General features: G+C 37.2%; 1 protein-coding gene across 2 annotated transcripts in view; it reads left to right on the top strand.

Moving 5' to 3' along the window:
* Ent2 (Equilibrative nucleoside transporter 2) overlaps positions 1 to 23,683 on the top strand; it is a 196,829-nt gene that overhangs the window by 20,209 nt on the left and 152,937 nt on the right. For both annotated transcript variants that reach the window (XM_089108471.1, XM_089108470.1), the window contains exon 2: positions 13,059 to 13,144. In XM_089108471.1, the coding sequence (XP_088964597.1) occupies positions 13,120 to 13,144 (25 nt within the window). In that variant the 5' untranslated portion in view covers positions 13,059 to 13,119. The remainder of the gene's footprint in view (positions 1 to 13,058; positions 13,145 to 23,683) is intronic.

Here is a 23,683-nt window from a genome sequence, read left to right as displayed (position 1 = left end):
CCTAGTGATTTTTATTTGGGAGTTACCCAATGTAATTCACCGTTTGAAAACACTGTATGTGATATTGCTTCAAATAGACAGATTGAACCACGAGAATTTCACAATCTGAATACAAATAGTATCATTGACTATGAAAAGAGATATGACAAGAGTGAAGTTACATTATACTGTAGAAAATGTGACCCTGACTTTGCAGCCAATCAAGATCAATATACAGTGAATCCAAATGATTTACCAGCATTAGTGGTTCACGACAGTTGCCTATACACCGAAGAAGCAGAAATCTAAAGTGAAGAATAAAGACATTGTTGAATATACATTTTTCATTAATTAATAAACAAATTCACATAAATCTTTTAAGGACTTTACTTGTAGGACACTAACACCAATATTATACAGGTCTGATAGGATATTTTTCACCATAAAGTCGTTAAGACATGGATTGTCTACATAAGTGTTAAGAAACTGCTTGTAAGTACAGCCGCGACATTGGAACACAAAATATAGTAGTGCATGGAAGCCACAGCTTTTAGTTATGAGACCCTGCACTCTCTTCCGATTTTGAATAATAGTTTTCCCGCTACTCTCAATATAGTTGCTGATGTGTGGAGTGTAGAATGTATAGGTTAGGCCAAGAGGATAAAAAATTCAATCGTCTTTATTGTTTGAAAAATGCAAAACCAATGACCCGTCTGCACTGTCGATGGACTGCTATTAACAATAATTATTGTATTGTTGACATTTTGAATTTTTCCAAGAAAATCCGAGGGCAGACAATAGGATTTGTATTTGGACATGTAGGGGTCCTCATTAAATAGATTGATTATTTGACTGGTGTTCATGGTGCCAAGTCTAGTAGAACACTGCCTTCGGGAATGGTTTCCCAATAGGTTTCATATTGATTTAGTGAGATTAGTGCGATACTCTCCGCTAAGGGGTCGGCAAATGTACACTCTAAACGCACACTTCCCGTACGTACTATACTCATATCCTCGATGCCAGACAAATCCAATACAATGATACCATGTGTTTTAGCAAACATTTGTTAGGTTATACCATTTTCAAATAGTTGTGAATCATGATCTACGGTTTGCATGGTCAACTCATACAAAGTCCTATAGGTTTTTATCAAAAGATAGATTGTAGAGTGGGATTCCATTTACTTTGCAGACAAGAGATGAAAGCCCAAACATTTCATATTTATGTGGGCATCCAGTCCACGATCCTATTGCACTAGCGCTTTTTACAAATGCCAAGGCCAGTTTTGACGGAATTTCGCCATTGATAAAGGATGAGTCAGTGAAGGTACGTGAGTCTGTGGCAATATGACGTTGATTGGTGATTGTATGAGGAACAAGTGGTTTAATATTATTTCCACTGGCTCTCAGTTTTTCCGCTGCCAAAGCAACAGAACTCATAACCTGTTGTTTGCGTACATGTAGTATTGCGGAGGTGAGGGAGAGAGCTACATCAGGATTGGCAGCAAGTTCTTTTCGTAAAATGAAATTGGATGGTGTAAGCGTCAATTTTATATCCACTTTAATATTGGGTGGTAGCCGTTGGGGTATATTAAATATTTCATGATATATTTTTCCAGCTAGATGTAATTCACTCGTTATAGCATGTTTAAGTACATCTGTACTATCAGTATTAGTAATATATTTATATCCACTGGAAGTGCCTCTCAATTGCTTGTATGACCTGGGTTTCATCAACATGAATCGCATATAGCTTGTATAATTTGAGAGATTGTTGCTTGTGCTCACCAGCGTGCCATTAATGTAGACACTGATTTGGCGAAATAAATTATGTAATATACGATTTTCATAGGATATTTCATCGGGAAGAATTGGTAATGTATTATCGGCTTTATGGACTTTCATATCTAAATCTATAAATTTTGAAGCCTTGTTCATACGGTAGTATTCATTGGAATCAATTTGAAAGTGGATATTATCGGAGAGGGGTTGTTGTGAATAAAATTATTCATAGTATCAATGTTTTGCACTCACGTCAACATTTTCTGCATTGAATAGACTCAATGAGGAGGTGATAGAAGGTTCGGAATGCTTATGCGGTAGGTATGAAATCTTAGGAAAAGAGATATAGTTTCAATCTAACTACTCCCTTCGTGGGGCTTCCTTTTTTGTTTAATGTGCGTGTCAGCTTTTTCCTTCTTTTATTTGACAGGGGTGATGTCTTTCGTTTCTGTCCTGAGTAAAGACTGATGAGTGGTGCACTGTTTCTCGACCTTTTTAAACCTTTTCCATTTTGTTTTAATCTCTCACCAAGGGTTTGCGCACTGGACCTAAGATTTTCCGAAGCACTTTTTTTTAAATCCTTATCAGAGCCTCAATCGTATAGTGTAGAGGATGCAAAATCTGTCGCAGCCGGTACAATATATTTTCTAGCCAGAGGTAATGCAGAGCGAAACAGCTTAGCAAACCAACTGCCAAGACCGTAGCCAGACATCGACGAGCGACCTTTGTAATAGTCCATTCCATTGCCCTGTTGTCTTGGACCAAGAGTATTAACATAGCAGTCAATATCAGGACAAATGAATACCAATTTTCTATTAGACATCTTGTTGAACGGTGGGTCAAAAATGGCTTGTAATCACAGCCAAACCTTTTGATATTGCTAGAGGATCACCTAATTCAGTTCTTAGTATTAACTGACAGGGTTCGAAATAGGAAGTGTTTACGGGGATATACTGAAGATGCTTTATATTGTCCGTGGAGTTGCTTTATAAGTGTCCGTGGAGAAGGCAGGCGGATAGTCAGCAAAAATGAAATTAGTGTTTTCGGCACTTTTACCATAGATTATATTCAGCTTAAAGCCAAGAACATCTTTTAGATTAGCATTGAGAATAACCTTTTCATTATTAATGGGTGAACTAATGTAGATCTTGCCCTCCTCCTTTGAATAGTTGAAATGAATAGCTCCTTTTTTCTGAGCAGAAATTCATTTATTAACAGAACAACAAAAATCATTCATACAGGTGAGTTCTTCGTAAGGTAATTGAATATATGGATAATTCATTAAATTTATCTTTTGAATTTGTTCTTGATCACCTAGGGGTGGCGGCCAGTCATAGGGTATAATTTTTATATCATATTTGCGTTCTTTTTTCAGGATGTCATATTTAATTTTGAGAATACAGTCGAAAAGAGCCACTACATACGCATCATCGAATTTGATAATGGGGGAGAGTATCGTCCAAAAATCACTTGTTTTACTCAAGTCATTGTAGAGAAGATCAGAAACATTGGACGTGAAAGTCAATAAAAATAATTGGGCATTGTTAATGTCTTCAACACTGACCCAAGAATCAAAGTCAGAGTTGTATCCTAGCCAGCGAACAAGCAACTGTCTCTTGCCCCTACGAGTACGACTCTTTAATATCTTTTCAATTTGATAAATTTCACTAGTGTTTCTAACTTTTTGCAGTTCATATTCATAAAAACCGCCGAGAATCTCATCATCTTTGGTGTCTCGCAGTCGATAAGTCGTGGGTGTATTGTCTAGGATTTTGGACACTTTAAAAAGCTCAGTGCTCCATAAATAATTCCACTTTTCAAAAATATTGGTGGTTCTATTAATTCGAACAGTTTCACCAACATTGAATTTCTTCTTCACATTTTTTTCTTTTTCACTGGAATATTGGTTAAGAAAAGTATCAAATGTATTTTCACTGCAATGAACTTCCCGAGGGCTTGAGTTGGACAGGGATCGATGGGGTCGATGGTTGTATATTTGCATGATTTTATCTAAATCATGAATAAAAGCAGCAGTATTTTTCAGTGTACAATATCTTGAAATTAATAGACGAATCTTCTTATTGCACATGAGGATTAATAAATTCGCTACCGCGATCCGATTGAATTTTTCTATAGCAATCCTGTCCTAGAATAATTTCTAAAGCATGAGCCACTTAAAAACTTCTCTTTCATTGCAATGGAATGGCGTAGGCATAGCGAATAAAGACACTGATTGCCACTAAAATATATTTTTAGGCTGCATTGTCATGCCGTTGAAACGTGTCTCGAGTTAAAAGACCTGTTTGAATTGTATGCAGAGAGAAAAGGGCTTTAGTTTGTCGATATTGTTTGCCACGAAGCCTGCGATTCCGATGCAGTGTGTAACTCGGTTCATTTTCTAGATACTCTTGCTTTTTTTTAATGTGCTGCCATCTATGTTAGACGCAACTTTAGAAAGCGTTGTGGAGGAACTTACAATTCACACTTCACCAATGTACTTATAAAAAAGTTTCAGAGTCTTATCCATTTTGAACGCGAATGCGTAGTGCAATGTCCATTACCTTTTTGTATACCCAAAGGCGAATAAATTCTTCCTTATTTTTGACTAGCAGCCACAGGTGTTATAAAATCATTACTGCTGCTGCTAGCATTTTCAAATATTGAATCATCTTATTTTTTAAATGGTGGTGTTGGTGTTGTTGGAGGACTATATTCTCTTAGTTTCTTTAGAATTTGCTTATTGCCAATAAGACTTTCGGGGAATTTTGATGCATTTAGAAAGGTGTATAGGTTAATGTCAAATGATAAAAGTCCTTTACGATTCGTCACCATTTCACAAATCAAAGCAACTAGATAATAACTTTTGCCCTGAATTATAGTTCGTTTCCCTACGCTATTAACTTCAACTTGATCACCACCAGTTTCCAACGTGAAATATGCTAATACTCTTTTACTCTGTTCTCGATAAGTCACTGGCAATAGGTTTCCAATTGATGACACTAGGGAATTCAATTCCTTCTCCTTTGGTTGTGCAGAATCTTGAGATGTTTCCTGTTTAGGGGGATCTGTGACGGCGGGTCTCTCACGATAAGGTCTATGTTTGTCCACACGTCGCAATGCATCTTGAAGTAAAACTAGCTATTCATCATCGGCAATATTTTCATCATTAATGAATTTGCTTAGATTGTCTTCAAAATGTTCCACGGGCGAGAGGACAAGTTCAAATGGCGTTAATTTATAGGGGTTAGCCATTCTCTAGAGAATACTGTTTACAAGTCCTGCAATTATTGGCAGTAAAAGTGTAAAAAAGCTACCGCCCGCTTGAAGGAGACGTTTTCTTTTAAAAATTTTGCCTTTGATTTTTCAAGCCGAGGCAAGTACAGAGGAACGATCTTTCCTACTTTGTTGTCTTACACCTTTTGGCAGGTGCACATTGCTCTCGGCTAAATGTAAACGAAGTTTAGACATTAGACGATAGAAATGATTATCAACAGTAGATTTTAGTATGACCTTCCTGAGTGATGGTTTTGAAGGGCCAAAGAAGGAAGAAAAATGCCGTTGTTCGTGTAGTTTCTCCAGTTTCATGATGGCAACTAATAGCCTTTTCTACTGTTCACTGGAAGATATACAGTAATTTCTTTGTCGAAAATATCTGTGACTACACGTAGATCCTCGGGTGTGCTCTAATTAACATCTAGCGAAATGTAGCCGTACGGCTTATTTGTCGCCTGAGTGTGCGCTGACAGCAGAAATTTGGGAGCGACGGGGTATATTTGCTTATTGGGAGTTATTAGCGAGCTAGAATCACGAACAACTCGGTAGATGATATAGATGGTGCAATTCAAAGCAGGGGTTCTCATACATTTGCTCTGATGACACAGATTGTGTAGAACTAGGGTTATGGAAATGTGCTCATGATGAGAGCGACACATGTACACTCATGTACAAACATGTACACACATGTATACACCTGTTTGCACATTTTTGTACATCTTTGTTTATTTTTTTACATGAGTGTACATGTGTTTTCTCATGTACTCACCTGTACACACAGGTATAAATTTGTCAAGATATGTGTGTACTTATGTTTCCAATTGTGAACATTTGTATACACTCATGTACACACTTGTACACGCATGTCCAGATGTGTGGCTATGAGTGTACATGAGTGTGCACGCGCGTACACACATGTACATACATGTGTGTACATGTGTGTACCTGCATTAGTATGTGTTTACATCTTCTTCCATGAGTTGACACACATGTACACACATGTACACACATGTATAAAAATGTATAATATTGTACACATCATTACAAACCTGTATACAAATGTACACACATGTGTATACATGTCTGACGAGCAGGGGGGAGATGGCGAATATGGAACCAATGTATCCCATAAAAGAAAATAGCTTATTTTCAAAGTGTCTAAATCACCCCATTTTTAAAATTGGATTATTATTTACATGCGCCTAGTAGCATAATTCACTACTTTATATATCTTATCATGATACACATTCACTTTAGATTTCTTCTTCTTCGGTGTATAGGCAACTGTCGTGAACCACTAATGCTGGTAAATCATTTGGATTCACTGTATATTGATCTTGATTGGCTGCAAAGTCAGGGTCACATTTTCTACAGTACAATGTACCTTCACTCTTGTCATATCTCTTTGTATAGTCAAAGATACTATTTGCACTAATATTGTGAAATTCACGAGTATCAATCTGTCTATTTGAGGCAATATCATATATAGTGTTTTCTAATGGTAAATCACATTCTGTAACTGCCAAATAAAAATCACTAGGTTTATAGTCATAATATGCAGTGTCGTCACATCGATGACGTAGAAACCAAATTGTCTTGTTACCCCAAAAGTTGAAACGTAGACCTGATTCTTCCTCCCAAAATAATTTAAATCCACGACGATACCAATCCCGTAGAAATAAACTAAAATCACGTTTGGGGTTCCTTCCAATCATACCGGGATAAGTATTCTCCCACTGATCCCATTTGTTATAGTGGTAATTGGAGCATAGATATCTACTGAAATGAGATTCACAAAACTCTTCAAGACATGAGTTATATTCTTTAATTTGTGTTGTTTAGCCCCCAGATAATTTACAAGCATTGCATAATTTGTCATTTTCATTACAGTCATAAAAAACTGTTAAATTCTCGAATAATGTCCAGCTGCCAATAGTGTACATGCATAGTGGACATGTATAGAACATTTTTTGGTTTCCGATGTCAAGTCTCTCACAACCAAAACGAAACTGATCCTCTTTCGATAAATTCAGAGGGAGGAATGATGAGAGAAGTAACTCTTTGACGCTACCTCTTTCGAAGGGGGAGCCATCTATATTAAATCTATGGCAATGTTTTCAAAAGTATATCCACGATATTATTCTGCTTTGTTCCAATTAATATATCAATAAATTGAGTAGAAGCATCTGAGTCACATTGTAAAAGTTTCATACAATAGTCCAATGGGGGAGAATCAGTTTTCATTATATTGTCAAGTGCTCCCTGTGAGAATATCTTCCGTTGAAGAGATAACTCGAGAAAATCATCATCCAAAATCAAATGTTTTTCCATAATCACAAGGTTTGATCTAATTCTCTCTTTCTCAAATTTATTCATTTTTCAATCCTATAACTCTGACTGCTGACTCTAGACTGACCATGATTCGTTAGCCTAACATTCTAACAAAAAGAAAGGGAACATTTTCGATTTCGAAACAATTTTATTGTATAATTACAACAATAATATTACACATGTACAATTAGCGATATAGCTTATTGTCTTCAATATGCTTCACTAATGCACTTAAAGCACTTTGAAGTCTATTCACATGTGCTATATCAACTTTTGCAGCGAAGCATAATTGATCCTCCATTTTAAATTTGCTAAAAGATATCACATATCTTGTATATACTTCATCCCATTCCGGGCAAAGCCGTGATCCTCTCTTGATTTCCACCACAATGTTTGGGGCTCTTGTGTCATTGCTTCCAATTCCACTATGAACTTCTAATAGGGTAAATATTCCACTCATCATTATTACAAATATATGCTAATGAGTAAAGTCAAACTGTTCTCACTCCTTGAATTCTATTCACACACTAATCAAAACTATAGCGAAAATTCTTTCCTTATATTCACTGCAATCCTGTCCCGCTAATATTTCCGTCTCCCTGATTGGCTTAGAAAGAGACACGTGATCTTGTCCCCTCTATTGGATCAATACATTGCCCCTTTAGAATTCAATGCGCATGTTTAAACTTCGTCCCGGAGTCATTACACCTAGAAACAACAAATAAATCAACCTTGAAAAAGGTGTCATTGACCCGTTAGTGGATCAATAATCCTTGAATGAATTATATCTTGTCAGCCTTTTGACTTAATTATAGATGGCAGCACATGTGTTCGTACAGGAGTCATTAGGGCCTCCCTACTGGGGGTGACCCCCATATATACGTAATAATATCTGTTCGTTTTAGGTTTAAATGTTACTCCTTGCTTTCAGTTGAAAAAAATATGTTTTTTTTTAATTTTCCTCAGTTAAAAAAAACAGAAGAAAATTCACCCCCACCCGAAAAATATTTGCATACTTCCCAATAACAAATATTATACGTAAACAATTCAAATATAGTTTTTGCTTTGAAATCTATTTCAATACTAGACTTTGAAGGTACGGGCTTGAAACCTCTACGGTAGGCTTATCTGATACGCTGAATCTGATGGTGGAATTTTCAGGAAGACTTTGACTTCTAGGGGGGTTTTCCCCTTTTTTCCAAAATCAGACAAATTTTCTCAGGCTCGTAGCCTTCGATGAGTAACACTAATTTTAACGAATTTTATGTATTTGGAATCGGCATAATAATTAGATTCTATTGATATATCTGTTGGTATACCAAATTCTGTTTGTTAGAGTTTTGGTTACTACTGAGCCGCGTCGCTCCTTACTTGCAGATCGTTACCACGAACTGTCTGATAATTGTGAAGTTCTTGAGTCATCAAACACCTTTAGTTCTCAGTTTTATTAGATTATGAGCAAGCGTTTGATTCAGTTGATGGAAGAGCTTTAGCGAAAGTCTTATTCTTGTATGATAGTAACTAAAAAAAACAAGTTTTTTTAACTGAAAGTAAGGAGCGACATTAAAACTTAAACCGAACAGAAATTATTCCGTATATGAAAGGGGCTGTCCTCCCCTCAACGCCTCGCTCTTTACGCTATAGTTTTTATTGTTTTAAAAAATAAAGTTGTGAGACAGAGTCAAACTTTAGCGTAAAGCGCGAGGCGTTGATGAGGGGACAGCCCCTTTCATATACGGAATAATTTCTGTTCGGTTTAAGTTTTGATGTCGCTCCTTATTTTCAGTTAATTTTTTTTAGTTAATTTCTGAACGTTTTTGAATTAATGCAGGTTTGATTTTGGCTCACCGTACATGAATATTTAAAACGAAATTCGCAAATTAATTTTCCTGTTTTTGGCTAATTGGCTTTCTCGAAATTTTGTTCTGACGTAACTTACGAATTAACTTACGTAACGAATTCTATATTAGTATGTTTTTATTACGTATATTAGGGAGTTCGCCCCTAGTCAATACCTTGCTCTTTACGCTAAAGTTCGAATTTTGTTCGAATCACGAGCCCCTGAATCACAAAGGCCGGTTAATTAGAATACATAGCTCTTTTGAAAGTACTAAAAAACTTTAGCGTAAAGAGCGAGGTATTGACTAGGGGCGAACCCACTCATATACGTAATAATTTCTGTTCGTTTTAAGGTTTAATGTTGCTCCTTATTTTCAGTTGAAAAAAACTTGTTTTTTTATTTCATTTCTGATCGTTTTTTAAATAATGCTGGGAAATCTGGCAACCCCTTCATGGAAATGTTCCTTCCCCCAAGGAAATATCCTCAATGGAAAGATCCTCCCCCCTAACCCCAACTCCCACCCCCACCCCCCACAACAAAAAAAATTCCACCAGAAAACACATGTATACATCCCAATAACCAAAACTAGCCTAAATGTAAACAATGGGCAAAGTTTATAACTTGCAGCCCTTCCCCCGGGAACTGTGGGAGATTAAGTCATCCTCAAAGACATATTAATTAGGTTTTCAACTATGCTGAACAAAATGGCTATCTCAAAATTTTGATAATGTGACTTCGGGAAAAATATGAGCGTGGGAGGGGGCCAAGTTGCCCTCCAATTTTTTGGCTCACTTAAAAAGGGCACTAGAACTTTTAATTTCCGTTCGAATGAGCCCTCTCACGATTTTCTAGGACTACTGGATTGATACGATCACCCCTGGGAAAAAAAACAAACAAACAAATAAACACACATCTGTGATCTTTGTTCTGACAAAAAAAATGCAAAATTCCACATTTTTGCAGATATAAGCTTGAAACTTCTACAGCAGGGTCCTTTGATACACTAAATCCTATAGTGTGTTAGAGTTCTGTGACTTTTAGGGGTTTTCCCGTTTTCCCCCTTTTTTCAAAAATATGGCAAATTTTCTCAGGCGCGTAGCTTTTGATGGGTAAGACTAACCTTGATGAAACTTATATATTTAAAACCAACATAAAAATCTGATTCTTCTGATGTATCTATTGGTATCAAAATTCTGTTTTATAGAGTTTCGGTTACTATTGAGCCGGGTCGCTCCTTACTTACAGTTCGTTACCACGAACTGTTTGATGCCAGACAAATACACTAAAGTGATACCTATATATGAAAATAGAATTGCTGCGGCTAAGGTAGGAAATGAGGCTAGTAGATCGTTTCGTATTAAATCAGGAGTTAAGCGGAGTTGTGTTATATTTCCATTTGTTTGGACTTAGTCTGCGAACCAAGATTAGGATATCGGAAGCTAAGATTTGCTAGATATTTCCAGAGAAATTGCCTACGGATTGTTTTGGGTACCCGACTGACTGACCCTATTTCAAACAGTAGGATCTACGAAGAGTGTGTTCAATCCCGCTTTCTAGGGCTATAATGAGAGAAAGGTTGAGATTGCTTGGGCAAGTTCTGTGGATGAAGGATGCCAAATTGCCAAAGATTTTCCTTTCCGGCCAATCATCAAGGGTAAACCAAAAAGCAGGTTGCCCTCGACCGTGGTGGGGTAATGTAAGGAAAGACTTAAGGGAAATAGCAACTTCTTGGGAAGGTGTGAAGAGGGATGCTTTGAAAAGGTTGTGATGGAGGAGGAGCTTGCATGGCTGTGTTGGCCTCAGGCGGCTTGGTGCTGCAGTTAGTTGCAACTACTTGTAAAGGCAATACATTGAAACTGCTGCTGACACTAGTGCTACCGTTATTACTATTAATACTACTACTAATAATACAAATACTACGACCATGACTGCTATTACAACTATGCCTAAGGTTATGAAGGAGAAGTATTCAAGATTTTTTTGGGGGGAGGGTGGAAGTGACTTACTCACAACACGCCGTCTGCGTGTAGGTTGTCAAAAGGGCGTAACATCAATATCAGGAACAGTTTGGCGTGGGAAGGTGAAACTACAAGGGCTTGTTGTGAGAAATGTTTAACTAATCAAAAGACATTATTTGCATACTATTACTACTGCTTCTAATCATACTACTACTAATGAAACTAGTATTACTACTTCCACTAACGCTAAGGCTACTATTATCAATCCTACTGCTTTTACTACTAGCGGTGCTTCTAAAACTAAGGGTATTAAGGCAAAAAAAATTGGGAAATATTGAAGCTGTATGGAACCAAATTGAAACATATGCCCACACAGGTTGTTAAGAGGACGTTTCAGAAATGCTTCTGGACCGGTTCATGGTATTAAGTTTAAAATTTCAGCGTGTGCTGACGGGGATGTTGAAAAAACCAAAAGTGTTATGCACATACTGCTACTAATGGTACTACAACCATTGCTACTACGCATGGTTAGAGATTTAGGTGAAGCTTTCAAGGGATGTTTAGGTGGATGCTGAACTAAATCAAAAAGTTATAGTGCAATTTTTAAGAGTCAATAGAGGCTGGGGGGTTAGTAGCCCTCTTCCCAAGCCCATTTATTTTCCAATCACATTCAGTAAAAAATTTTAAACAGTCAGTTTGTTCAGCACAGTAGAACGGTCTAGTAACTATGTTTCTAGGGATATTGGGCATGTCAACCCCCTAACTACTATGTAACCGGCTTATTATGCTTAAAAACTTAATGATGCTTTAAAACTAAATCAAAGGCACTGTGAGTTTGGTTGCAAATAGGACACCTCAGCAATATACCGAGAACGATTGGGGGCATTAAGTGAAAACTTTCGAGACTAATGCTATTACTACTTCTGTTTTTCCAGTTTAAATAAATTATAACAGTGTCAGTGTATCCAAGTTATCAAAGAGCATAGAAATAATTTTATGGGAATGATATTGCGGTTTATTTTCAGGTCAAGTTGAGGAGTTAGAAAATCAAATCAAACAAAACTATTTGTGTTAGAATTGAACATTGGTGAAAAAGTCTCTCCAACATATAAATAGCAAGCCAAACTATGGATTCTTACAAAAACGAAAAAAAATTAATTTAAAAAAATTCTTTTCCTCAAGACAAGCTTTTCAAAGAAAAGTAAGGAGCTCCATTAAACCAAAAATGAGAAGAAATAAAGTCAAAATAATCTTCCAAGCGTAAAACTACCACAACTCATAATTAATAAATAACCGAGTCAAACTCAAAACGAGCAAAAATTAACATGAGTAGGGTTAACAACCCCCATGCCTATCAAGACTAGAACATGATGGAAATGTTTGGTTAAACACTGAATTTTCTGGTCTGTGAGCACACTCGCAAACCAATTCTCCTGCTCTTTCCTTCTTGCTTTTTACTTCCCCCTGCTCTTTCCCTCTTGCTCTTTCCTTTCCCTCTTGCTTTTTCCTTTCCCTCCTGTTCTTTCCCTCTTACTCTTTCTCCCTCCCGCTCTTTCCCTTTTTCTCTTTCCTTTTCCTCCTGCTCTTTCCCTCTTGCTCTTTCCTTTCCGTCCGGATCTTTTCCTCTTGCTCTTTCCTTGCCCTCTTGCTTTTTCCTTTCCCTCCTGCTCTTTCCCTCTTGCTCTTTCCTTGCCCTCCTGCTCTTTCCCTCTTTTGCAATATGTTTGCAAATGCTGTTATATTAAGTTCAGTTAAGGTGATTATAAATAGTAATTCCTTTTTGTTAGAATTTCTGCTTTATATTATAATTCTTCATTTTGTTTTCCGTTTCACCTTTCTTGTGTTTGCGTCTTGAGTAGTTGAGTAGGGCTATATGTTTTTTTGTTTTTGTTTTAGAGTTCTTCTAATAAGATTGTTAACCTGCACTTTATTGAGAGTATCTGGATCATTTGTGAAGATGGTAAAAAAAGCAAATGCTAAAGGTAAGTCATTTAATTTTATAGAAGGTTTTTGCGAGTTTTTGATTTGTGATATACAGAACAACCCAAAAATTAAGTTTCTAATGTGCTTTCAAATTTCATGTCAATTTTCACAGTTTTTAGTTAAATACAGCAGATATAGATCGGGCGGTGCTTAGAGCTATAGAAATGTACATTTAGTTTTTCCTTTTTTTTGGCATTTGAAGAAGGTCAGGGGGTTGAATGACCTTTTTCCTGAAAATGGAGAAAAATAGGGGTAAAAAGAGGCATTAGTGCTACCCATGCAAAAAAAAAAATCTTTTTTCTTGCTGTTTAATCTAGGAGGCTGTACGTTTCCGGCACTGTATAAAGATAATTAACAGTAAGTTCACCGCAGACGATTTCTGGCTCTTCATTCTTGGTGCGTACAAACAGCTCCTCCCACATACTCTTTCATTAGCGGGTTACTAATATTAGTATGTGTCAGCGGTCCAATTACACTAGAACAATTATTTTGGGGAAACTTTCTCAAAATGCCGTTGAAACGAATCCGAGACTTCAAAACCTACTTGTAATTCCTAAAAACATCAAATAACAACATTGCACTTCTAATTACCGATTTTCAAATATGTCTATTATTTGTATACTGTGGTTTCCGGTATGGAGTGTCCGGCCGTTGCGATTCCAATGGTGTGCTTTTTGTTTCGATCTGACGGCATTTTTTTTTGTGTTTCAGGCTATTTTTCAAAAGTCCCATAAGTTCGTTTTCTAAATAAAGATTTACTATTAAAACTAATCGTGATAATAGTTACCATTCTTTAAAAACCTACGAATGGCAATTTTTCTCACTAGCCAGATCTTTAAAACGCTTTTCTAAATTTTGGTTATTATGGGACGTCCTTCCGTTCTTCCGTAATTCGATTTTTACTAGGTTGCAGCTAGTGCTGCAACCATGGTTGAGCGCATAGAGAACCACCCTGTCGTGCAGAGGATAATTGCTGCTATTTTCAGAATATAATGACTTTCATTTTACTCTCAATCTTTAATTTTTTTTAAATCTTCGCTTACTATGTGCTTTTCTATTTACTTTGGTTACTTCTAACCAAAGGTTTTTTATTTACTAGTTTACTTCTAAGGGGGCAACCATGATGTCTGTATATAACACAGGAAAAGATCTTAGGCTTTTTCATAGTTGGAGCAGTAAAGAACGAACCACAGAAAACCAGGCAGAAGAGTCACTCAAATATGACGTCATGCCCGAGAAAAGCAACTTTTGAAAAAATAAATGTGTGCCGATGCATTATCTTTTCAAAAGAAACGTGTGTTATATCTCCTTTCATATACCGTTTTGCATAAAAAGACGCCGTTTTTGTCAAAAGTTGTAATTTATGTTAATGTTACCTTTTTTCAATTACATGGCCGTAATTCCCTTTCAATATTATCTCTATTATGTTTTTGCACCCCACTAGCCGTCGAAAAAAAGGAGACAAATCACAAAAAAAAGAAGACATATCACAACGTTCCGCGTGAAAACGAAGCCTTCCTTGCTTCTCCAGATGAGGGACTGTAATTCTCCTAAATGGGGTTTCGAGCTATAGTGACCCCAACAGTGCAGTTTTTGTTTGAATCTAACACCAGTTTTTTTAGTTTTCAGGTTATTTTTGTAAATTCCACAAATTTGCTTTCGCAACCAACTTTTATTATTAAGAATAATCAGCATAATTGTTACCTTTTCTGAACCAGCTTCAAATCACTTGGAAATAATTTTTTTTTTAAACGCGTTTCTGAATTTTCAGTTACCATGGGCTATAGTGGGACAAGCATGATGTTGGCCTGCTTTCTACTTTGTGTTTCAAAACCGGTTTCTGAATCTTGGTTATCATGTGCTTGATTTTGTTCTTTACTAGATTATGGCAAATGACGCAATCATGATTATCGATAAGTGTGACCCAGGTTTTTTAAATATTTTTTGTATGGTTAGTGGCAACATCGTTCTTTAATTCCAAAATACAAATTCATAATAGTTCAAAAATTCAAAATTTTATATTTTTGCAAATGGGAGCTTGAAACATCCGATTAGAGTTCTCTGATGTACTAAATCTGATTCTGCGATTTTCATTCAGATTCCTTGACATATGGACGGTATTACTCGCCTTAAGATTTATTTATTCATTTTTATTATTACTTGTTGTATGTTTTTGCTATGATTGTTTATTAGATTTCTGTTCGTTTAGGGTTTAATTTATTCTTTAATAGTAATTTCTGGTCGTTTTGAGTTTGAACTTTAACAGGTGTTTATTTCGGCTAATCTAAAGTTTAAAATAGCCTTTACTTTTATTTGGAAAACTTATTTTTCATGAAGTTTTTTTTTAATTAATTTTTGTCCATTTTCTATTGCAAAAAATTCCAATTTTTTAAAAATACCTTATTTCAAAATCAAACTTAAAAAAAAATCAAATATTCATCAAAGTAACAAAACTGATATCAAAGTAGTAATATCAAAGTCAAAAAACGGGCTTGTGTCAACCTCGGAGGTGTTATTATCTGATGTTTGAACTATTTTTAACAAAATTACTATATCAAAAATTTTATCGGATGGGTTTGGGTGAAAAGGGCGTGGGTGAGGGGACTAGGTTAAGCTTCGGTCTCTTTTGACTCTTTAAAAGTGAACTAGAACTTTTATTTTCAATAAAATGAGCCCTCTCTGAAGTGTATACTAGTATCCCTTCTATAAGAACCATATATATCCCCAGGGTGTATAACTTACAACGCCTGTCCCTGGGCCCTGGGGGGTTGTGTTGACCCTGGAGTTTTAATATCTGAATGCTGAACTGTTTTTAACAAAATTGTCACCTGAAATTTTTATCGGATGTGTTCGGATGTTATCGGAAAGGTGTGGAGGGGGGAGGGGCTAGTTGTTCTCCGATCTTTTTGTACTCTGAGAAAATGAACTACAACTTTTAATTTCCATTCAAATGAACCCTCCAAATTTTTACCTGATGCATTTAGGGCGTGGAGGAGGGGGGGGGGCTAGTTGTCCTCTGATCTCTTTTGATTCTTAAAAAGTGAACAAGAACTTCCAATTTCCAATCAAATGAGCCCTCTCTGAAGTTTATACGTGCATCCCTTCCATAAGAACTATATACGCCCCTAGAGCATTACTCATAACGCCTGCCTCCGGGCCCTGGCAGTTCCCGTCGACACAGGAATTTTTCTTATCTAACCTTTGAACTATTTTTAATGAAATGGCTATTTTAAAAAGATTATCGGATGGGTTTGGGGACAAAGGGTGTGGGGGGGGGCTAGTTGCCCTCGGATATCTTTTGTTTCTTAAAAATTGCACTAGAACTTTGAATTTCCAATCAAATGAGCCCCCTCTGAAGTTTATACGAGCATCCCTTTCATAAGAACCATATGCGCCCCCTGGACAACACTTACAACGCCTATCCCCTGAGCTCTGGGGGGCGTTTTGTTATCTAATTTGTAAGCAATTTCCAAAACACTGGCTATCTCAAAATTTGTAGCTGACGGGTTTGGAGAAAAAGAGAGCATGGGGGGCTAGTTTAACTCTCTTGACTCTTAAAAAGTGAACCATAACCTTCAAATTCAAATTAAATGAGCCCTCTATGAAGTTTACACAATCATACCTTTCATGAGAACCGTACATGCCCTTAGGGCATAAATTAGAACGTATTCCCCCGGGCTCTGGGGGGTTCTATTGACACCGGATTTTTTCTTATCCGACCTTTGCACTATTTTTAACAAAATGTATATATCAAAATTTTCATCAGATGGGTTTTGAAAAAGAAGGCGTGGGGTGGGGGGCTAGCTGACCTCGGATCTCTTTTGACTATGAAAAAATGAACTCGAACTTTCAATGTCCAATCAAATGAGCCCTCTCTGAAGTTTATACGAGTATTCCTTTCATAAGAACAATATATGCCCCAGGGCATAACTTACAACGCCTGCCCCAGGGCCCTGGGGGGAGGAGGGTTGTGACGACAACTGAGTTTTTCTTATCTGACTTTTGAGCAATTTTTAACTTAATGGCTATCTCAAAATTTTTATTGGATGCATTTGAGGACAAAAGGCGTGGGGGGGGGGGCTAATTGCCCTCCAATCTCTTTTGACTAAAAAAAACTGAACTAGAACTTTCAATTTCCTATCAAATGAGCCATCTCTGATTTTTTACGAGCATCCCTTCAATAAGAACCATATATTCCCCCAGGCCATAACTTAGAACACCTGCCCTCGGGCCCTGGGTGGCTGTGTTGACCCCTGAGTTTTCGTTATATGGTCTTTGAACTTTAAAAAAAAAAGCTATCTCAAAGTTCTTATCGGATGGGTTTGAGGAAAAAAGGGCGTGAAGGGGAGGGGGGGCTAGGTGCCCTCCGATCTCTTTTGACTCTTAAAAAGCGAACTAGAACATTCAATTTCCAATCAAATGATCTCTCTATGAAGTTAATACGAGCATCCCTTCCGTAAGACCCATATATGCCCCCAGGGCATAACTTACGACGCCTGCCCCCGGGCCCTGGTGGGTTGTGTTGACACAGGAATTTTTGCTATATGATCTTTGAACTATTTTTAATAAAATATCTATCTTAAAATTTTTATTGGATACATTTGGGAAAAAAGGGTTGGGGGGGGGGAGGAGCTGGTTACCCTCCGATATCTTTTGAATTTTAAAAAGTGAACTGCAACTTTCAATTTCCAATCTAATGAGCTCTGTCTGAATTTTTTTAAGAGCATTCCTTCAACAAGAACCATATATGCCCCGGGGGTATAATTTAAAACCCTTGCCCCTCAAGACTATGGGGGGAGTGTCCTGCTCAAACATATAATTTCCAGAACTTTCAACTACGTTGAACAAAAAGGCTATATCAAAATTTTGGATGTGTTTGGGGAAATGGTGGGCGTGGAAGGGGTGTCAGTTGCCTTAGAATCACTTTCGACTATTAAAAAGGGAAGTAGCCATTTAAATTTCCAGTCGTATGAGCCCTTTCTGAAGTTTTAACGTTGTCTATACAAAACTTTATATGCCCCAGGGCATAACTTACAACCCTTCCCATGTGGGCTGTGGGGGAGTTGTCATCCTCAAAGACCTAATTTCCAGAACTTAAAACTACGTTTAATAAAATGGCTATCTCAAAATATTGGATGTGTCTGGGGAAAAGGTGGGCGTGAGAGGTGGGTTTGTTGCCCTCAAATCACTTTCGACTATTAAAAAGGACACTAGCCCTTTGAATTTCCAGTCGACTGAGCCTTTTTTGAAGTGTCTACGACAACGCCTTCTGTAAAAACCTTATATGCCCACCAGGGTATAACTTAAAACCCTTGCCCTGAGGGCTGTGGGGGAGTGTCATCCTCAAAAAGATAGTTTATATCTGGAAAGCAACTACGCTGAACAAAAAGACTATCTCAAAATTTTTATTGAGTGTGTGTGGGGAAATGAAGGGCGTGGAGGGGGACTAGTGGCCCTCCAATCACTTTTTACTATTAAAAAGGGGACTATCCCTTTGAATTTCCAATCGAATGAGCCTTTTTTGAAGTTTCTTCGACAACGCCTTCTATAAAAACCTCATAAGCCCCCAGGGCATAACTTAAAACCCTTGCCCAGAGGGTTGTGGGGGAGTGTCCTCCTCAAAAATATATTTTCTATCTGGAAATCAACTACGCTGAACAAAATGGCTATCTAAAAATTTTGATTGGATGTGTTTGGGGGAATGATGGATGTGGGGGGGGGGCTAGTTGTCCCTCCAATTACTTTAGACTATTAAAAAGGGCACTAGAACTCCCGATTTCCAATTGAATGAGCCCCCTTTGAACTTTCTACGACGAACCCTTCCATATGAAGTGCCTCTGGGGAAAAAAATAATAATAAAACATTGGAGCCCTGTGGCCTTTACTATAGGCAACGCTTCATATTCTAGATGCGAAGTATGCAATACGTCAAACAATAGTCTGGAAACTTGGATTTTGGAAATTCTGCTGGTGAAGCCCGGCTTTAAATTTATCAATGGTCTTCAGGTCATAAAAATCAGACATATTGAAAAAGTCTGAGAGTCTGGGACAATTTTCAGAAAACAAATTAAGCCGGTATACCAGTCCTGATTTTAAATAGTTTGCCTTTCAAAGCGAGTATCAAGAAGAAGCCGAGAAAAAAGTAGAGATTTTTAAGCGCTAGGGTTGACGCGAAATCGCAAAAATGAGAGCAATAGTAGCCATAATATCTAACGTAATCGAAATCAGATTTTGTAAGAAAAAATTTCCCTGAATTCATGGAAAATAACACAAGTTTTGTTTACTATAAATAATGACTTTTTACTGGATTTCGGGAAATTTACTAGATCCTTTAAATTTACTAGATTTTTGTTTCTAGAATCTAGTAAAATCTTACTGACGGTAACAACTCTGACCGTCAGTAAAGCTTACACAGTTTTCAGTGCTATTTATTGTGACTTGAAACTAATTTTGCTTGTCAAATTTATCATCAGAATCATCATATGGTGTTTTGTTTTATTAATTATTAATTAAAAAAAAAATTTCTACAAAATAAGTTTTTCAAACAAAAGTAAAGAACTCGATTAAACAAAAAAGAGCAAAAATAAAATCAAATAATCTACCAAGCGTGAAACTACCACAAATCAGCATCAATAAATAAATGAAACCCAAAACGAGCAGAAATTACAATAAATAACCGAGTCAAACTGAAAACGAGCAGAAATTAACATAAGTTGGGCGCAAAACCCCTATGCCTTCCCAAGGCCAGAACAAAATTTACACTTTACTGAAAAAATATAAATGTTTTTACTTTTATAATTTTAATAAATCAAATAACATTAACATTTTGGATACTAAATATCAGTTTATGTATATTAAACTGATAATGCACATTCATTTGTATTTTTTTCAGTAAAGTGCAAATTTTGTTCTGGCCTTAGGAAGGCATAGGGGTTTTGCGCCCAACTTATGTTAATTTCGGCTCATTTTGAGTTTGACTCGGTTATTTATTGTAATATCTGTTCGTTTTGGGTTTCATTTATTTATTGATGCTGATTTGTGGTAGTTTGACGCTTGTTGGATTATTTGATTTTATTTTTGCTCTTTTTTTGTTTAATGGAGTTCTTTACTTTTCTTTGAAAAACTTATTTTGTGGAAAAAGTTTTTTTAACTAATTTCTGTTCGTTTTATATTGACATAGTCTTTTCAGGGAAAAAGATAATAATACTTTAAATCTTGTCGTTTTTTAAGACTTTATAGTTTGGCCTGCTATTTGTATGCCGGAGAAAAATTTTCAGCAATTTTTAACAACATACAACCTTTTGAAAATCTGGACACAAATAGTATTGTTTAATTTAGTTTCATACCTACTCTAGTTGACCTGAAATGGAAAACTTGATACCATTCGCGAAAAAATCTGTTTACTTTCTTTGATGGCTTGGATACACTTACGCAATTTAGATTTGGTTAAATTTTAAGAGCAGAAGTAGCCCAAAAGATTGAATATAATACCCTCAGTCGTTCTTGGGATACTGCTGAGATGCCTTATTGGGAATTAGCATTATGACGGTGCATTTGGATTTAATCTTAAGGCAACATTTAGTTTTTAAACATAATGGGCAAATGAGTGGTTGGGAGTGGAAGGGGGATTAGTTGCCCTCCAATCCCTTTTGACTATTAAAAAAGGCATCAACCCTTTCTGTTTTCAATTGAATGAACCCGTATCGAAATTTCTACGACAGCTTCTTCGATACAAAGTGCCTTGGTATAAACAAAGACATCAACAAAAAATCATACATTATATCCACATCGATCTTTACTATAAAAATGTCAAGCCTTCCAATCACTTTCGACTATTAAAAAGGGCACTAGGACTTTTGATTTCCAATCAAATGAGCACTTTTGGAAACGACAATGCTTTTTATAAACACCTTGTATGCCCCCAGGGCATAAATTACAACCCTTACCCTAAGGTTGTTCTCAGAGACCTAATTTCCAGAACTTTCTACTATGTTAATCAAAATGGCTATCTGAAAATTTTGATTGGAAGTGTTTGAAGGAATGGTGGGCGTGAGAGGGAGGTTAGTTACGCTCCAATCACTTTCAACTATTGCAAAGGGCACTAACCCTCTCAATTTCGAATTGAATGAGCCCGTTTTGAAGTTTTACGACAACTCTTTCTATAAAATATTTTATGCCCCCAGGGCATAAACTACAACCTTTGCCCTTGGGGCTCTCGGGTCGTTTGTCATCCTTAAATACATAATTTCCAGAACTGTCAACTATGTTGAACAAAATGGCTATCTCTGAACTTTGATTGGATCTTTTTGGGGAAATATTTGGGCGTAAGAGGGGGGTTAATTACTCTCCACTCAGTTTCGACTATTAAAAAGGACAATTTCAATTTCCAATCAAATGAGCCCTTTTTGAAATTTCTATAACAACTTTAGATATAAACTTTATATGCCCCCAGGGCATAACTTACGACCCTTGCCCTGAGGGCTGTGGGGGAAGGGGTTTTCATCCTTAAAGACCTAATTTCCAAAACTTTCAACTACGTTGAATAAAATGGTTATCTAAAAATTTTGATTGGATGTATTTGGGGTAAATGTGGGTGTGAGAGGGGGGGGGTAGTTGCCTTCCAATCACTTTCGACTATTAAAAAGGGCACTAGCCCTTTGAATTTCAAATCGAATGAGCCCTTTTTCAAGTTAATATGACAAAGATTTCAATAAAAACCTTATATGCCCCCAGGGCATAACGTATAATCTTTGCACTGAGGGTTGTGGGGGAGTGTCTGGGGAAAAGGTGGGCGTGAGAGGGGGGTTAGTTGCCCTAAAATCAATATCGACTATTAAAAAGGGTACTAGCCCTTTGAATTTCAAATCGAATGAGCCCTTTTTCAAGTTTCTACAACAAAGATTTCAGTAAAAACCTTATCTCTAGGTGTATCTATGTGTATTCTCTCTATGTGTGTCGTCTCTATGTTTGAGTTCTCTATGCGTGTGTCATCTCTATGTGTGTTTTTTCTGTGTTTGTGTGTCGTCTCTGTGTGTTTGACGTCTCTGTGTGTTTGTCGTCTCTGTGTGTCTGTCGTTTTTGTTTGTGTGTCTACTCTGTGTGTGTGTGTTGTCTCTGTGTTTTTGTCGTCTGTGTGTGTTTGTCGTCTCTATGTGTGTGTCGAATCTGGTTTATGTTAGGTTTGGTTAGGGGGTTTAGTTGCCCTCAAATCACTTTCGACTATTAAAAAGGATACTAGCCCTTTGAATTTCAAATCGAATGAACCCTTTTTCAAGTTTCTACGGCAAAGATTTCAATAAAAACCTTATATGCCCCCAGGGCATAACTTATAATCCTTGCCTTTAGGGTGGTGTGGGAGTATCCTCCTCAAAAATATGTTCTCTTTCTGGAAACAGCTACGCTGAACGAAACGACCATCCCAAAATTTGTATTGGATGTGTTTGGGGGACGGATGGGCGTGGGGGGAGGGGGGTTACTTGCCCTCCACTCACTTTCGACTATTAAAAAGGGCACTAGCCCTTTGAATTTCCAATCGAATGAGCTTTTTTTGAAGTTTATACGACAATGCCTTCTTTAAAAACCTTATGTGCCCCCAGGGCATAACTTAAAATCCTTGCCCTGAGGGCTGTGGGGGAGTGTCCTCCTCAAAAACATATTTTCTATCTGGAAATCAACTACGCTAAACAAAATGGTTATCTCAAAATTTTGATTGGATGGGTTTGGAGAAATGATGGGCGGGGGGGGGGGGCAGGTTGCTCTCCAATCACTTTCGACCATTAAAAAGGGCACTAGCACTTTGAATTTCCAATCGAATGAGCTATTTTTGAAGTATTTACGATAACGCCTTTTATAAAAACCTTATATGACCCCAGGGCATAACTTACAACCCTTGCCCCGAGGATTATGGGGAAGTGTCTTCCTCAAAAACATATTTTCTATCGGGATATCAACTACGCTGAAACAAATGGCTATCTCAAAATTTCGATTGGATGTATTTGGCGGATTTATGGGCGTGGGGGGGGGGCTAGTTGCCCTTCAATCGATTTTGAATACTAAAGATGGCTCTAGCCCTTTGAAGTTCCAATTGTTTGAGTCTTTTTTGACGAATTTACAACAACATCTTCAGTAAAACCTTTATATTCTACTCTGGTATAGCTGAAAATCCTGGTCCACATGACAACTAGTAATTATCCTCCTCAAAAACATGCCCAATATTCTATAATCTGTAGCACCGACAAAAATAGTACTCTCAAAATTTTAATTGGATGTGCTTGGGGGAATGATGGGCATGGGGGGGGGGCTAGTTGCCCTCCAATCACTTTCGACTATTAAAAAGGGCACTAGCCACTCCAATTTTCAGTCGAATGAGCCCTTTCCGAAGTTTCTACGACAACTCCTTCGATGCGAAGTGCCCGGGTATGGAGAAAAAAAAACACATTGTGCCCACATCGTTCTTTACTTAGGCAGCGCTAGTGCGCTGCCTATGATAGCAGTTGCCACAGTACAATGGTAAGGTAATCTTCTTCTAACTGGAAGGAT

The sequence above is a fragment of the Artemia sp. Qi Xiang Cuo genome, chromosome 3 (genome assembly GCF_049724085.1).
Source record: "Artemia sp. Qi Xiang Cuo chromosome 3, ASM4972408v1, whole genome shotgun sequence".
NCBI lineage: Eukaryota > Metazoa > Arthropoda > Branchiopoda > Anostraca > Artemiidae > Artemia > Artemia sp. Qi Xiang Cuo.
The sequence above is the reverse complement of the archived record's forward strand: the minus strand, read 5'-3'. Positions and strand labels throughout refer to the sequence as shown.